This window comes from Anser brachyrhynchus (assembly GCF_964034855.1).
Source record: "Anser brachyrhynchus genome assembly, chromosome: 16".
NCBI classification, from domain to species: domain Eukaryota; kingdom Metazoa; phylum Chordata; class Aves; order Anseriformes; family Anatidae; genus Anser; species Anser brachyrhynchus.
Genome location: NC_137734.1, coordinates 6167256 through 6183782, shown reverse-complemented (window position 1 = coordinate 6183782; position 16527 = coordinate 6167256). Strand labels below are relative to the sequence as shown.

Sequence of the window (16527 nt, the reverse complement as noted above, 5' to 3'; positions counted from 1 at the left end):
CTCCTCTGCGGCGCCAGCGGGGGACGAGGCTGGCCTCGGGGAAACAAGCGTGTCTGCTCATAGGAGCCATGTCCCTAGGTAAAAGTTGTGAGAAGCAGCACTCGTGCTAACTTTCTGTGGTGGTAGTTAAGTTGGTAGTGCTTGTGCGAAAGTGAAAAACACACCCCACCACAAAAACACCAGGGAGAAGCAGCTTTCGTGCTGTGCAAGCAGCATCTCTGTTTCCTCAGACTTCTCAAAAAGTCTGTAGGTACAGATGGAAATGCCGAAAATAATGACAAAACAAACACATTGAATGTCACTAACAAAAAAAAAAAGACTGCTCCCATGCACAGTGTCAGCCCCTGAGGCTAAAAGAGACAGGGAACATCTTAGAAGTATTTTAAGAGCAAAAGGATGACAATAATAATAAAATGACTTGGACAGTTCTTGGTCTTTGTGGCAGGGTATGGGAAATGGTTCTAGCCATTTACAGTTCTGGATTTTGGAGTGTATTGGTTTATTACATTGCAGATTTTTATTTGTAACTGTTTCTCTTGTGTATTTTTATTATGCTTGCTCACTACAGGTACTATAAAATCAGTCATTTATGCTCTTAATGTTGAAGTTGGTTTCCTCTGCTATACAGAAACTAGTATCTATTCATGCTGCAACCTGTGAGAAATGAGCAGAGAAACCCTATGAGATACACAGGGCCTGCCCTTCTCAGCTCAGATTTCACCATTAACTAAACCAGAGTGTATTTTAAGTAGGCATACTTGGCTGGTATTGCGTGTTCGCTTATTAAAATTCAATTAATCTCTGCAAAAGGAGATGAAATATCAGCAAGGGGTACAAAGAAAATTGCTGTCCTCTTCCTACTTTGTCACATTTACAGCTTCTGTTGGCCAAGAAATGAGGAAACTTTGATGGGAACAGCAAACTCAACTTTCAAATCCTGTAGTGAACTTTGAAATGTCTATGGAATTTTAAGACAGTTACAGTGAATGGAATGAATAAATAAGATACTTATGAGTATCAAATCAATGGCATGGTTTAGGTTTCCTAGCAGCCTATCCTTTCAGCCATCTCCCTCTACATATTTTTGTTATCCTTAACTCTAATTTTTGTTAAGTTGACCTGTACTGTAGTCAGTTTTGCTGACCAGCAGACCATTTCCTCTCCACTTAATAGAATGTCTATTTTGGATATAGCAGTAATATGTAGGATTTGAAGATGAAGGAACAGACCATGAGTCTGAGAGTCAGGGTGTCTTGTCTCTCTGTGTTTGCGATTATTCATCTGAATACAGAAAAATATCTTTCATTGTGTTCATTGAAAAATGTAATCTTATTGGGCAAAAATGTTAGTAATACTAGTAGTTTCATTTAATATGCAGATACTACTATGAATAATGTTTTAAAAGAAAAGGTTAATATTTTCCAGAAATTGTTCTGCTAAAACTGGATTCTCTCTCTCTCTCTCTCTTTTTTTTTTTTTTTTTGGTGAACAAATAGTAAGCGGAAGCTGAGCTACAAAATGGAAGAAGTATATTCAGCTGATAGAAGAGAGCTTTAATGACACCTCATTATTTTTTAAGGAGACTCATAGCTAGGTTTAAAAATTATTCTTGCTGATTTTGTAACAGCAGGATAATTCATTCAGTGTGGTCTGCACTGGTATTGACTCATCTTTTCTTAGTATATTGCTTAAAAACAAAATTGGACTTTGCTGATAAATCTTTGAACTAAAATATTTTTTTCCTACTCTTTTAATTCCTACTTACATTTACAAGGGAATATAGTACAGCTGTAATTTTAAGGACAGCTGAAATGTTGGCATCAGATTCCTTATGAAAATAAAAAGCATCTGTCATAACACTGAGACCAGCCTGCAGTTTTGATGTAAGGGATCTGCTTGCAAGGTTACTTTGTCTTTTCAGGTGAAAGATACAGATTTTATTCTTTTCACAGTGCATCTGTTGAGATGAAGCCTTCGTATAATTAAAACCCTTAACAGTTTGTTTATGGCAACAGATCAAAAGGTTAATGTGCAATGGTACAACAGGATGTATTTGTACTGTTGAACATTTTAAAAATTTACAGCATTTAAAAACAACTTAGCTCAAATCATAGCCAAAGCCAATATTACATCATTTAAAGTAAAACATTAATCATTAGTCATGAAGCAGCCAGTTGGTCTAAAAGTTCATCTGTTGAAAAATTTGATGGTTTAAGGATTGAATAGAAATGTAGTTTTAATTGTGTTCTCAGTTATGCATCTAAAATAGAAAATCCAATATTTTAGGGAAACTAAGGAAAAGAAAATTCAAAAGCAAGCATTTTTGATCCCTATGTTTTTGAAACAAATATATTCTTAAAGCAGTTTTGAATTAAATGGATTCTGTAGGGATGAGGGCAGATGATCAAAATGCAAAGTGGAACTATATTTAATCATATGAATTGTATCATTAATTTTCTTTCTTTCAGTTCTGAAGTTCTTGAAGCAATTGAAAATGTTATTCAAGATGTACTTGAAAGCTTGTCCAAAAAAAAAGCACCTGTTCTCACAGTAACTAGGAGATCAGATTGGAGGAATATTGAGTAAGTTTTATATATTTTAAAGTCCTGCCTTATATTATTATAAATGCCATGAATATAAATTTGTTTGTATAATGTCTAGAAAAGTTAATCTTACGTAGTTCTGTAAGTATTAGAGTTAATAAATAGTTTGGCTTCTTAAAAAAAATAATGGGCAAATAAAAAGTGATGCTTAGTACTCAATCTGCATAGACAGGTTTTGTGCGTTTAGTCAAATAACAGCAGACCACTAACATAAAGGTGAATGTAAAACTTGTTTAAAAGGGGTCAGAAAGGAAAGAGGACCTAAATGCATTCACTTTCTGGGTGCAGTAGAAAACAGAAATGATAAGTTGTATTTGATTAAAAAAAATCTCTTTTAGGCTGGAAACAATTGCTAGCAATTTCATTTTCCAATCAACTTTTTGTGCTTCCTGTTTTCTTTTTCTCTGCTTTTCTTTATGGTATCTTATTTTTTCAAACGATAGTGATAAACTTATCCTCTTTGTATTCTTCAGAGAAGATACTGTTCTCTTACCTTGTCTTTGTGTCCGTATACTTTTCCAAGTCCATCACTAGCCAAATAAAGTAAAACAAGTTTCTGAATTGTTGTCTAAATTTCATATCTCATGCCAGCTTACCCACACAGGATCAGAGGAAAAGCAATCTGTCCTTTATAACACAGAGTTGTAGAAGTTGCCTGTGCAACAGTATTTTTCCAAGGCACTCATTTCAATTGAAAATACCTGAAACTGAGAAAGTAATTGCTTTCTATAATATGGAAGCAAAAGGATAGAGGAAGAAAAAAATCTATTTCTTGTCTTGTAATGGCTTTGGGCATCAGTGTGTTAAAGGTTATTTAGATCAATAAGATTGCAGAGGTGCTTGTAAGTGGGCACATTACAAACATTCAGATTGCAAAAGCACAGCAAACCTCCCAAGCATTACACTTCGGTGAAATACTCATTTAATGAGAACAATAAATTTCTGTCAGTCAGAAAACCTGAAGGGCCTGAAGGTAATCAGTTAACTGAAATGCTTGTGAATTTAGTCATTTCTGCCCTGGTAGCTTGACAAAAAGTGTTTCACTCAGATGTCTGTAAAATTAAAATACTCTAACAAAGCTTTGCAATTTTTGGCAGTCTTGGAGAAAATGGCATTTCAGGCTAGAAAAACAAATGTGAGATGTGATTTGCCATCAGAACACGTAGGGGGAAAAATGTTCGTATTAAAACAAGTTAACATCACAGTATGTTAAAAATAAGACACATCAATCAAATTTAAAAAGTTGAAACATTATTTATGGTGGAGAAATGTAAACTTACATATTCATTCCATTGAAAAATGATGTGCATACTGGTTTAATACAACAGGATTTCTGAGAAGATTAAAATAAAAATAAATAAGCAAATAAAAATAAAAACACCCCTCCCCCTAATGTAATAGGAATGACAGAAAATATAGTTAGTGGGGCATATTTTTCCTTATTTAGGCAGCATTTCCATTCCTAATCTGCACAACTGGAATCTGCGGGGCAGGAGCTTGTAGAAATGAGAGAATTATTTCATGTTTGAAATGTGCCTTGTAAACATTTGTAGATACCCAGAGAGATATTTACCTGAGAATGAGGTCAATCGGTGAGAATGCCAGGCCTAAAGCAGTACAATTGGTTTCCGCTGAGCAAATTTCTGTTAAAATAAATAGATAAATACAGTTTTCCTGGAGTGGAAAGACTTTACAGAAAACCGTTCTGTTGGGATAAATGCAGTACTAGGAAAAATTGCTGGGTATCTGATATACAGTTAGGTTAAGGTTTTCTTTGTGAGTTATCTGCGGGAGTCAAACTGATCAGGTTCTTGAGTATAATGTTTCTAAAACGAAGTGTTCCTTATTTACCCTAACAGAGCAATGGGCAAAGTTTCATTCGGTGCAGTTACAGCGTAGGGAACAAGGCATACACACGTTTTCAATGTTGCAGAACAAAGGCAAGAAAGTTGCTTTGAAGCAGAAAGGCAGATGCTACACTGCGCTGTCTGCTGCTCCTGTGCCTTACACAGCGCTGTGGTGTGTTCTGCCACCCAAAGGATGCATGGAGCAAAACCTTTGACAAAGAAAAATTTAAAAACGTTATGTGGCTTTGTATAAAATAATGGTCATTTTACCATCGGTACTTTTTAAAAGCATGTACAGAAGCCTAAAATGAAAAACAATGCATTATAGAGAGGACAGCCATTAAAATAGGACACTAGAATGAGCTGTTGTTAAGAAAACAATTGATTCTTTTGGTGAAATGTGTACCTTCAGGTATGAAGTGGTTAAAAATTAAATGGTGGAGCTCATTTAGATGAGTGAACTGTTTAGAGAATAGGATGCCCCCCATTTTTCTTTCCAAAAATTCCAAAAATGAAATCTAATTATTTTGATAATAAGGGCATAAATCAGATCATATTATTGTAATATTAAATAATTACACTTTCTCATACATTCTACATCAGAAAGTTACTGTGTGAAATTTGACTTGTGTACTAATAATGAATCACATTTTTTTCCTGTGTTGTGTATTCTTTTGTTAGTAGTCTGTACTGAGTTTGAAAATAGAGCTAGCATATATGGTTTTAGGAAAAGGGTCTTCATCTGAATTATCTTAGAGTAATTTACACATTCTCACTTCAAGTTTACAGTTTTACTGTATTTTGCAATGTATCAGATTTAAAGATTCTGTAGGTCTACAGATGATACCGTATTGTACTACAAAACAAATAAGAAGTGACTGCCCTAGATCAGCACCAAAGTTTGGTAAGTTAAAAAAACAAAAGTTCAAAATCAGAATTCTTACCTTTTTTTTTTTTCTTCTTGTATTTTAGTTTGAAACTTCGTAAAAGAAATATTTTTTTTTGTCTTGTGCTTTAGGAGTGTAAGACTAATAAAACTTGCAATTATGACCAGCCCTTCAGCTTTTCTCTATTAAATTATGGTGTGACAGTGAAATCAATACAAAGATCTTACAGTTTCTACCCTCCCTGACTGAATATCAGCTGAAGGCATATACACAAGGTTGTCATATAAAAATATAACCATTCTTCAAAAAGCTAACTGGTAAAGTGATCTTGGAATATGGACAATAAGCTAATTTATTTTTCTAAATCTGTCAATTAATTTCTTGGCCTTGATAACAAGGCATATATTCCCTAACTTAACTCCATCATATTTTTTTCTAATTATGCTAGAAATTATTGAGTCTGTTAGCACAATCTCTCTGTATTTTCATGGCATATTACAATGCATGCACTAATTGTATTCATGTTTCAGTGTTTTATGTTATGAGACACAAATATGGGCCAATATAAACAAAAATTATAGTATGTGCATTTCTGAAAATTGATACAATTAAAATTTTTGAAGTGTATTTTTTCAGCTCTGATGCTCAAAATATTATCTATGATCTACAAGATGGTGCAGAGCAATACTTATGCAACTAAAAGGTAACAGTGCCTTTTTATAATTTCAAATAAAGTTTTATTTTAAGAATGCCACTGTGAAAAACAAACAGCCTCTAGGATGTATACCTTTAGGATAACAGATTTCTGTATGTTAAATGCTTTACACTGATTTCATTATCCATGCCCTCAGTAAAATGTTATTCTCTGTTCTCATAATCTGACAGCTTTATCAGTATTGTAATTACAAATAAATATTTTGTCTTGATAGAGATATATATTACTCAGATACACAACTGTTTGGTAGCCAGAGTGTTGTGGACAATATAATCAATGACATTTCTTGTATGCTTAAGATACCTCGGAGAAGTCTACATATAGTAAGTGGCTTATTATTATTAATGTTTTGATTCTGTCATTATTTCCAAATCATATAGGTCATACTGAAAGCTGAAATATCAAGAAAAAAGTGATCGTTAGGAAATAAGTAGTTAAAATAAAAAGTGTTATTTGTGCAAATGAAAACTTATTAGGTTTTGAACACTCAAAAGGTTCCTTTCTTCAGAGAAAATTCATAGACTACAAGACATCTGTTTCACAGTTTATACTTGAATGATTTGCTAACTTGTGGTTTAAGTGAAAATTTCAGGTGAGTTGGAGGTGTAAGGTTTGAATTTACTTTTATTTCATGCTTACAAGAATTCATTTGTATCCATAAAGGCAGTTGCTAACATAATTTATTGTAAATACACCTTTATATACAAGATGATAATAATATTGCCTTGGTTTGTAAAAGGTTGGTCCTAGTTGATAACTGCTTACTCTGTTGTTCCTTTTTCTTTTTTTTCTTCCCCCAGAAGTTTGTTGTTTTGCCTGTGTAATGCAGTAAAATAAAAGCATATAACTTACAATTTACTGTATACAACTTATTATTTTTTTTTTCAGCTGTCTACAACTAAAGGTTTTGTTGCTGGTAATTTAAGTTATACTGAGGAAGATGGTACAAAAGTGAATTGTACCTGTGGTGCAACAGTATGTATTATATAACAATAACGGTAATTAGAATAAATAGAATAGTTTCAGTTGGAAGGAACTTACATAGATCATCATCTACCTTTGTGGACTGCACTTCTTGTAGCTCAGGTTGCTGTATACATTTATTATACAGACCTGTGCTTGTGGCAAATTGAACCATTACAATCTGAGTAAAAAACAAAATAAAACAAAACAAAAACATGGAGATGATAAGTGTCGCTCAACTGTTTGGTGGGCTGCCTCGCTGTGTGCTAGGTAAAGAGCATGAGTGAGAGCTGTGGACACTGTCTAGGGTATGTGAAGGAGAAGGGAACAGATATAAAGAGGATGGGTCTGTATATATGGTGTGGACTTAGGGAGAGGTTATCAAAGTCAGTACTGAGCTAAAGAGAAGTCTATATCCACAGTTTGATAAGTAGTCAAGAGCCAGAAGTGTTTTGAGGAGATGAGAATCAACTAATCTGGTCCTAAAAGATTTCCCATAGATGAGCAGATTATGAAAGCAGGAGCAGAACTCAGACTTGCCGACTGTTGTCATGACTTCCTGGAAAATCTATTCATTGTAAGCCTAAGCTGGTGATTTCAAAATGGAAAGGTGACCTTAGCTGCCTATTATACTTTGTCTTAAAGCAAAGCGTAAAGACCCCTGTTGTTAATACTCTTCTACCGCTCTTCATAGTTTTATTTGTTGAGTTGTTCCACACTGGCACCGGAGGTGATTTAGCAGTCAGGAGTAAAAGCAGACCACACACTTCAATATATACATACTTTTTTGCCAAGTTCTTCCTCCAGTTCCTTTTCCACATCCATATGCTTGCCAGATTGAGCCAATCCTAATATGAGGTGTAAAGTAAACATTACTGTGTCTTAATACTGTTGCTCCAAGATAGTTATAAAAACAGGTTATAGGTTAATAAAAGAAAAGATTAAATGGTCTTCCAAAAAGAATGCCTAGATGTTTTAAACCTGTATTAAATTTGCAATTTTCGCATCAAGATGACTTTTCTTCTGGCTAAAACAGATACAAAATAAATCAGGACATTGTTATCTCTGTAATGCCCATATGATGAACTATCTTCTGTGACAGTAGCACAAACGTGCTTTTGAAAAGCATCTTGTTATAACAGGAGGACTTCTATACGACCATACGATAGAACAGGATATAAATGGTTGAATGTGCTTATAAAGCAGTGAAAACATCAAGATCAATCTTGTATATAAGAAGATGAATGGTTGTTTTAGGATGTAATTGTGTCCTTCATTACCTAATATTGTTATTTTAAAATGTATCGGTTACTCTATTATAAATGATTAATTTCATTTTTGTTGTTTTAGGCAGTCACTGTGCCATCTAATGTTCAAGGAATTAAAAGTATCCTTTGAGCTAAAACTCTCATTGTAGACTGAAAAAATAAAGTAAAAACAAAGAATTTTCCAAGTTAAACAATGTTCTGGTAATTTTTTCTCTGCTTTTTGGCTCTGAAATTGAGTCACGAACACTGCTTTTGGCTCCAGAGTACGTATTTTAGAGCATTCACTTTGAATTAATTGGTGCGATGGATCATTTTACATGCAGGTAGCCTTAACATAAAAGATTTAAACTCACATGCCAAATTTATATTAATCGTAGAAAAAGATGCAACTTTTCAGAGACTCCTGGATGATGACTTCTGCATTAAATTGTCCCCATGTATAATGATTACGGTATGCAACTTACATTTCATATCATCGTGTTAGACATAAGAATCGAGAAGACTTTATACTATGCAGACATCTATGTATGTATCAGCTACCAGTTATAGTCAGTCATATCAAGAACTTGTTTTATATTGTTTCTTTAGTGCCTTAAGTATTTTTGAGAAGAAACAAGTGGCCTTTTTCTTTTTATGCCAGCTTATACAGATACTGGAGTACATCTGTGTGCCAGCTCCTGGGCCTTACACAGAGGAATGTATGATACTTCTACAGGGCCTATAATCCAGGACATCTGCAGTGCTGCTCCCAAACCCCTGTTCCTTCTTCCCTTCCCACAGAGACAAAATAAGAGTATACCATTTTCCCTGTGAGATAACTGCTGGAAAAATATTCCTGCAAGCATTTTGTTTGCTTGTTTTAAATGGCAAATGTAAACACATATGTAGCCAGACGTTGTTTTAATTAATTTAAAACTGTCTGCTTTATTTTATTTCCTTAGGGAAGAGGCATACCAGATTTGAATACACGACTTTTGGTCAGAAAGCTGTGGGATACATTTCGAATTCCTGTTTTCACCCTTATGGATGCCGATCCACATGGTAAATCTGTAGAGGTTCAATAACATAAAAAGAAAGCAAAATTTGTTTAGAATCTAATTTCTCACTTTTATGGGAAGGTACTTATGGCATAGAGTGGACAATCCAATACAATCAGAAAGTTTCTGATTTATGCAGAATATGTCTAGGAGTGCAGAAGTTTAACGGAGACATCAGTACTGGCCTGATCCCCACTCAATGTACTCTTACTATCTGTGATGATTTGCTGTGCTCTGAGGTCTTAATAAAATCTTACCTTGTACCTAAAAAAGAAAAATATTTTTTATACAATTTGTAGGTCATATTAGAGCTAGATTTTCACAGTACCTGTGGGCCTAAAAATGAGAATTAGTATAATGGAATTTTATGACCCATTGCACAATTCCACTGATTTTAATAAGAGTTATGCACCTGACTGCTATTTAAAGTCTCAGGAGGTCCTAGCTAAATACCTTTGAAAATGTAGCTCTAATAGGAGTTCTAGCAGTTGGCTAAACTGCTCCTTTTGTAAAACCAAAAGAAATACCAGGAACTTCTGTAAACTTTGCTCGGTTTGGTATAAAACAGAATTTTTGGAAATGTTATTATTCATAGGGTAGACAGATATTAAGAAAATTGTATTTTTGAGCAAAGTGAGTATTTTATTGATTTTTAAAGTAGTTTATATACTCTTATATTAATAATTCAGCACTCATGATGTCAATAGTTTATGCAGTGAAATCTAGAAACTACTAGTGGGATGCCAGCAGGAACAAAATTAATCCTAAAATGAAGGCTGTGCTTGCAAATGAGAGTATAAAGCTAAAGGTATGAGGACTCATCTCAAAATAGTTACCTGGATATTGCCGCATTGTACATACTGGAAGTATTTCACATCTCATAGTTTTGGGTGGGGTTGTTTGTTTTTTTGTTTTCTACTGAGAACATGAACAGTCACGAACTGAATACTCAATGGTCAGTCTTAACAAAATTTGCAGAATTTATCTGTAATCAAAAATTTACCTGTATCAAAAAATAGCCCACAGGCTATCAGTATGAATCATCTGCCCAAAAGCCAAAATGCAAATCCTACATATAGACTAATCTGGAACTTCCTTTGTTACTGAAAAGTAAATGGTTTATAATTTTCTCCATGCCATATCAGAATTATCACAGTGGCAGATTTTTTTTTCCCCCGTAAGAAGTGGGAATGTGGAATGAAATCTGGATTATTTTGCACACTTTCATTCCCGCTGTCTGAGAGGCAACATGACCAGACTGAACATATCGTGGAATACTGTTTGCTTTTATTTTTCTGTGGCCATGCTGGGGGGAAATTAAGAAGGGTCAGACTTCCTGAAGGTTATATGTTGTTGTTGCTGTGTAAAAGAAGCTTCAAAACCTTGTTCTGATGATTCAACCGCAGAACAGCTTGATAGCATATACTTGGTTTTGTAAATACTCTTTGAAATGCAACTTTATGTAAATTATTTCTTGGTTCAACCAATTAAAAATTAGAGATGTTTAGGATATTGACTGAGCCCTTTGTTGTGAAGAAATACTTAAGGAGAAAACAGCGATGGTGAAAAAACTTACAGAGTCGTAGCTGGTATGCTTTAAACCACAGTCTCTGGTGTCTGTAGTTCAAGATAAATAACTGAATTTTAAGCTAAAAACAAGAATTGGTGGTACTCTTCAGCATGCATCAAAAAACTGCATTAATTAATGCATATTTGCACTATTCAAATATCTGGTAAATGTTGGTAAATATCTGGTAAATGTTAGTAAATGTAATTTTTTTTTCTTTTGTTTTTATTGCAGAAAATTTGAGCAGAGTAGCTCTGTTTAAAAAGAAAAATAAGTTATCAAATCAGAAAATAAATCTGATAGGCATAGTTTTATTTCACAAAAAATGTGTAAAATGGGCTTATGAAAGGAAAATAAGCACTAGACCATTCTGTACTGAAGCAAGTTCAGTTCTTTACAACAATAAAACACTAAAGACTTTAGGCATATCAAAGTCTGTGCTGCTGACAATTAATGAAATTGCTTAAATGGAAAATATGTTTTAAGTATGAAATAAGTAAAGTACACGCAGTGTTTTAACAAAGCCTGAATACACAGCTGGGTGGGTTGTTGGTTTTGTTATTTTTTTTCAAGCTCTCTAACATTTCGTAACTGAAATTTTGACCAAGCTGAAGTGCATGAGATTTTTATCAGGAACTTTAAGGAAGTAATTGCTATAATTTTGCTATAAAGCAATAGTGTTAAGAGATATGGATTACACAGGATTAATGAAAAAAAAAAAAGAAGACAATTTTCCTGGCCGATGTTGGACAATGTGTATAAGAGCTGATTATCCTTGCTTCTGAAATGACTATGCATGGACAGTGTGAAACATTTTACTATAAAAAGATGAATGAATAGATGATACATCAAATTCCGATTATTTTGACATACACTAAAAATAATTGTAAACTACAAAGAACCTCACTAATCATAATGTCATAACTGTTATGCCATAAAAGTGTATTCTTAGTGTATTCTTAATGCAGTCTTCTTAAGCATGGCGATAAACAGACATTTGATATTTCATATTCTCCAACCTAGGTGTAGAAATAATGTGCATCTACAAATATGGATCTGTGGTGAGTACAATTTTTCCATTTCAAAATATATTAGTTTTTAGTCCTGCCTTGAAGCTTGAATGTATGATGAGTCAGAATAGTTACTACCTTTAGCATTTTGTTTCAGCACAGACACAGTTTTTAGGCCTTGTGTAACTGCAAAAACAGCTTCTTCCTGAAACAAAAAGAAACTGGATAATAATGTCAGGTGTTTCATTTAACTACGTTTCACAGTTTTTTCCTGCTGTACAGGTAGTTTTCAGGAAGTCCAAATAGAAAATTGTTCTTCATTTTCTTTTGTTTCTGCTTTGGAAGACAAATGAAGGCTAGGGAGGAAAAGAACGTAACTCGTGAGATGGGTGAACTGCTTGATTCTCCATAAAATCTTGTTATCTTGGTAAAGATTTTATTTTGGGGTGAGAAGTTACGGATACATGTTTTAGTGTGGAACATTATGGAGGAAGAAGCAAAGGGAATAAGAACGCATATTGTAATACATTGCTAAAAGATGAGGTACAGAAGACAACATGAAAGGCAGGCAGACTAAGGGGAGGGCAGAGAGCAGGAGCAGATGGGTGAACTGTTTGGGAGACCAATGGAGAAAACATCCAAAGTTAAAAACAAACAAACAAACATAAAAACTCACACACAAAACAAAACACATAAAACCCTTCAGAAAATTGTCAGGCAATGATGACCAAGGTCAAATATACGTCATATCATATGTCTCATGGACATACATGGAGCCAGAATTCCCAAGTTTTCAGGTGACCTGTCAGGCTTTTAGCCTTAGAAATGCATGTAAACTAATAGAACGCCATCTTCCAGGATTAAACTAAATCCTCAGGTTCCTTTAAAAGTTTATTTTGTTCAATTACAGAGTAACACATGTATCAAACTGAAACTCAAATATGCCAATGCCATTACCAACAGTGGAAGTTTTCCTTTGCACAACATGTAATTTAAATCACAGAATCATTTAGGTTGGAGAAGACCTCTAAAATCATCAGATCCACTTTGCTGTAGTGTGCTATAGGTTTCAGAAGTTTTCATGGACTCTAAAAGCAATCAGACAAAATCAAACACTACTAAATACTATACCACCAATTCTGGCCCAGAAAGTTGGAGTCACAAACTGCTGGGAGCAGGAAGAGCATTCTGAGAAGTATCATTTATTGTGTATTTGTTTTTACACTTTTCCCCTAGATATTTACTGTAGCCATGATACCAGGTCAGGTGCCCTTATGTTTGGGCTATTTTTATATAATGTAATACTTTCCAGCAGAAAATATCAGAAATTTCCAGTTGTAATTGTCATTGCTTCTCCTGGCTTCAGTTTTGTTTGTGAGACTCATACTGACTGTGAAAAACAAACAAACAAAAATCAAAACCTATTCAGACTAGAATCTCTTGTGGCTGAAGAATGCAAGCCTTAAAGGAGAATCTGTTTTCAGTAAAGGGATATGGTAAACTCTAGTTGCACCATTTTCTCATGTAGCATTCTGATAATAATAATAATAATAATAATAATAATAATAATAATACAACACTAACCACCTCTGTAATAAAATCTGTTATCTAGGAAGGCATATATTTCAAATGATTTAAACTAAAAGTCACTGAATGTTGTAGTTGATTCTTCTTATTTCAGTCAATGTCTTTTGAGGCCCATCATCTCACTGTTCCATCTGTAAAGTGGCTTGGTCTCCTTCCATCTGATCTGAAGAGGTTAGTTATTATCCAAAAGAAACAGAAGTATTCTTCTTCTATTTCATAGATAGTAAATACAATCTGACTTAATGCACAAACAAACAACTGACATCCATTATTGTTTTCATACATTATTTTTGGCTTATTATAAAGAAGTAAGTTGGAATCAGTATTTCTGAAATACATAAGAAAATTTAACAACTTTATTTACTTTTCAGATTAAATATATGCAAAGATGTCCTGATTCCACTTACAAAGCAAGATCAAAATAAGTTAGCAAGTATACAAAAGAGACCTTACATTGCTTGTCAGCCAATGTGGAAGAAAGAGGCATGTATAAACCTAATGTTTCTTGTTTCTTACTCCCCACAAAACAAATCCTGTCATCTGCAATCCTGTTTCTCTTTATTTTTATAAACTCTTAGTATAGCAGAAAAGTTTTGCAGCACGAAAAGGCAGCAAGATTGATAAGTTCATGTTCACTGTCTCTCTGAATCACTGGGGCTCAATGGTTCACAGGCCAGGACTGGCAGCTTTTTTAGCCTTCCTGCTATTAGTCATCTGATGATCATAAGCTGTACATGGGATTTTACTGTTTTCCTAAATATTGTAGAATATATTACATACTTAGAAATAGGGGAACACAAAACAGTTTCTTATTCTGTACTTGTCCTCTGATCTTGCCTGTAACTTTTAAATCATCTATTGTGTGAAATGGTTAGAAAGGAAGAAAAGGTATTGTGTACCTTCTCCTGCTGTTTATACTCACCTTATAAGTTATTTGTGTTACTGTGAGGTACACACATGAACATAAATAATCTCAGCTCAGTGACAGGGATTTTGCAGCACCATTTACAGTAATACTAACTTTACAGCTCTATATGCACATCCAACAAGTGTAATTCTTATTTAAATAATAAGATGAGGTGGTTACAGCATCACAAATTTTGTTCTTTTTTTAGCTGGAAATTATGGCAGCATCTAAAATGAAGGCTGAAATTCAAGCTTTAACGTCTCTTTCATCAGATTACCTTTCCAGAGTCTATTTACCAAACAAATTGCAATTTGGTGGATGGTTATGAATGCTTGTTTGCCAATTAACTGTTTTTCATGATAATACTTTCTTGACCACTTCTTGTTCAGTTTATCACTACAGATAGATTATGCTAGATTATGCTTACCTATTCTTTCTCTTTCAAACTATAAAAGAAATTACAACTCTTTTACAGAATATTGTTTGTTCCACTCTGTGCCTTCTGCACTAATGATTTCAAATGCAGTGGTACATACATAACAGGATACTGAAGTATGTTCTTCCTAGCTAGAGAATATTAAATTATACCTGCCTGTTAAAATTGTATCGAGGAATTATTTTGCCTTCTGTTAAAGCAGAAATTGATGCTGTACAGTCCTTTTAATTTTTGAAGAGTAAAAGGCTTTGTTAACAATTTTTTGTAAATGTCTCCTTCTGGAAATAATTTTAAGTACAGCGCTGTGGTATTTTGTGTTCACTGTAAACTCAGACCTAAAAGTCAGAGATAGTTCTTCATTACAGCATATCTCAAGCAGCTATAAATGTTCCAGCAACCAAACTGCTATTTGTTTTCAATGAACAAGTAAGCAAGCAGATGTTACTGATTAAGAATTTAATAAACAATCCTGTTAATGATGCACATCATAACAAAATCATGTTTGTCTTTTTTTTTTTTAAGTTGACCCTAAAACAGTAAAAAGAAGCCGGAAACTGCAGTGATTAAAGCGTATAATATATTTTACATGAAGAAACCAAATTGAGTACATAGAAAATATTTCTAAAACTGATCCACATCGTCACCGAATAATATTTTCAGTAGACTTTATATTTTACTACTGCTCCACCAGTATCCAATTCAAAAGGAACTCGAATTCCTTTTTATTTTCTGCACTGTAGCAGTGTTACTGCCTACTAGCAACATCCAGTGTCTGGGTGCACAAATAATCTCGATCCACAAGTAATACACCAGCAGGAGCAACAAGAACGTGTCAGTCGTTGCTGTAAGAGGGCGAGATTAGCAGACAAGTAGTCTGGGTGAGGCTGCACCTCGAGTGCTGTTTTTGGGCCCCTCAGTGCAAGAAGGACATCGAGGCCCTGAAGCATGTCTAGAGAAGGGCTACGAGGCTGGTGGAGGGCCTGGAGCACAAGTCCTGTGAGGAGCCGCTGAGGGAACTGGGGTTTAGTCTGGAAAAGAGGAGGCTCAGGGGAGAACTTTAAAAGAAGCTGTGGGGAGCTGGGGGTTGGCCTCTTCTCACAGGTAACTAGCGATAGGACTAGAAGGAATGGCCTCAAGTTGTGCCAGGGGAGGTTCAGGTTAGAAATGAGGAGACATTTCTTCTCAGAAAGAGCAGTCAGGCGTTGGAAGGGGTTGCTCAGGGAGGTGGTGGGGTCACCGTCCCTGGGGGTGTTCAGGGAAATGTTGGACGTGGCACTTAGGGACATGGTTCAGTGGGTGACATTGGTGGTAGGGGGATGGTTGGACCAGATGAACTTGGAGGTCTTTTCCAACCTTAACGATTCTGTGATTCTACACCTGGCCTTACATGAGACTGTTTTCATGACAGTGAGTTTCCACAACCCTCGCAGAAGCTTCTACCGCCGCCTAACTCCACTTGAATTTAAACGCGTCGGGTTTCCCCACCTCGTACCACTAGCTGCATTTAGCGTCCCTGCAGTATTTAAGCGGAGCTGGAACCGCTTTCACCCGCCTGCCTTCCTTAAATCCCTCCTCCTCGGGAGGAAAATAAACAAACAAACAAAAAAACTCACAAACCAAGCACCGCCCAGCGCGGGGTCAGAGCCCACCCAAAAGCCCCTCGGCCAGGACCCGCGGCCCCCCGCAGGTGCGCTAACCGA

General features: G+C 35.0%; 1 protein-coding gene across 6 annotated transcripts in view; it reads left to right on the top strand.

Annotated features, from left to right (window-relative positions):
• SPO11 (SPO11 initiator of meiotic double strand breaks) overlaps positions 1–15085 on the top strand; it is a 331434-nt gene extending 316349 nt beyond the window's left edge. For 2 of the 6 annotated variants that reach the window (XM_080558213.1, XM_080558215.1), the window contains 12 exons: positions 2469–2582; positions 5266–5354; positions 5974–6040; positions 6267–6375; positions 6941–7027; positions 8366–8402; positions 8625–8734; positions 9225–9324; positions 11911–11948; positions 13579–13655; positions 13856–13967; positions 14600–15085. In XM_080558213.1, coding sequence (XP_080414339.1) covers positions 2469–2582; positions 5266–5354; positions 5974–6040; positions 6267–6375; positions 6941–7027; positions 8366–8402; positions 8625–8734; positions 9225–9324; positions 11911–11948; positions 13579–13655; positions 13856–13967; positions 14600–14719 — 1060 coding nt within the window. In that variant the 3' untranslated portion in view covers positions 14720–15085. Of the gene's footprint in view, positions 1–1929; positions 2583–5265; positions 5355–5973; positions 6041–6266; positions 6376–6940; positions 7028–8365; positions 8403–8624; positions 8735–9224; positions 9325–11910; positions 11949–13578; positions 13656–13855; positions 13968–14599 lie in introns of those variants that run through there. The other 4 variants (XM_080558212.1, XR_013940043.1, XM_080558214.1 and 1 more) reach the window with 4 other exon arrangements.
• Positions 15086–16527: the final 1442 nt, after the last annotated feature.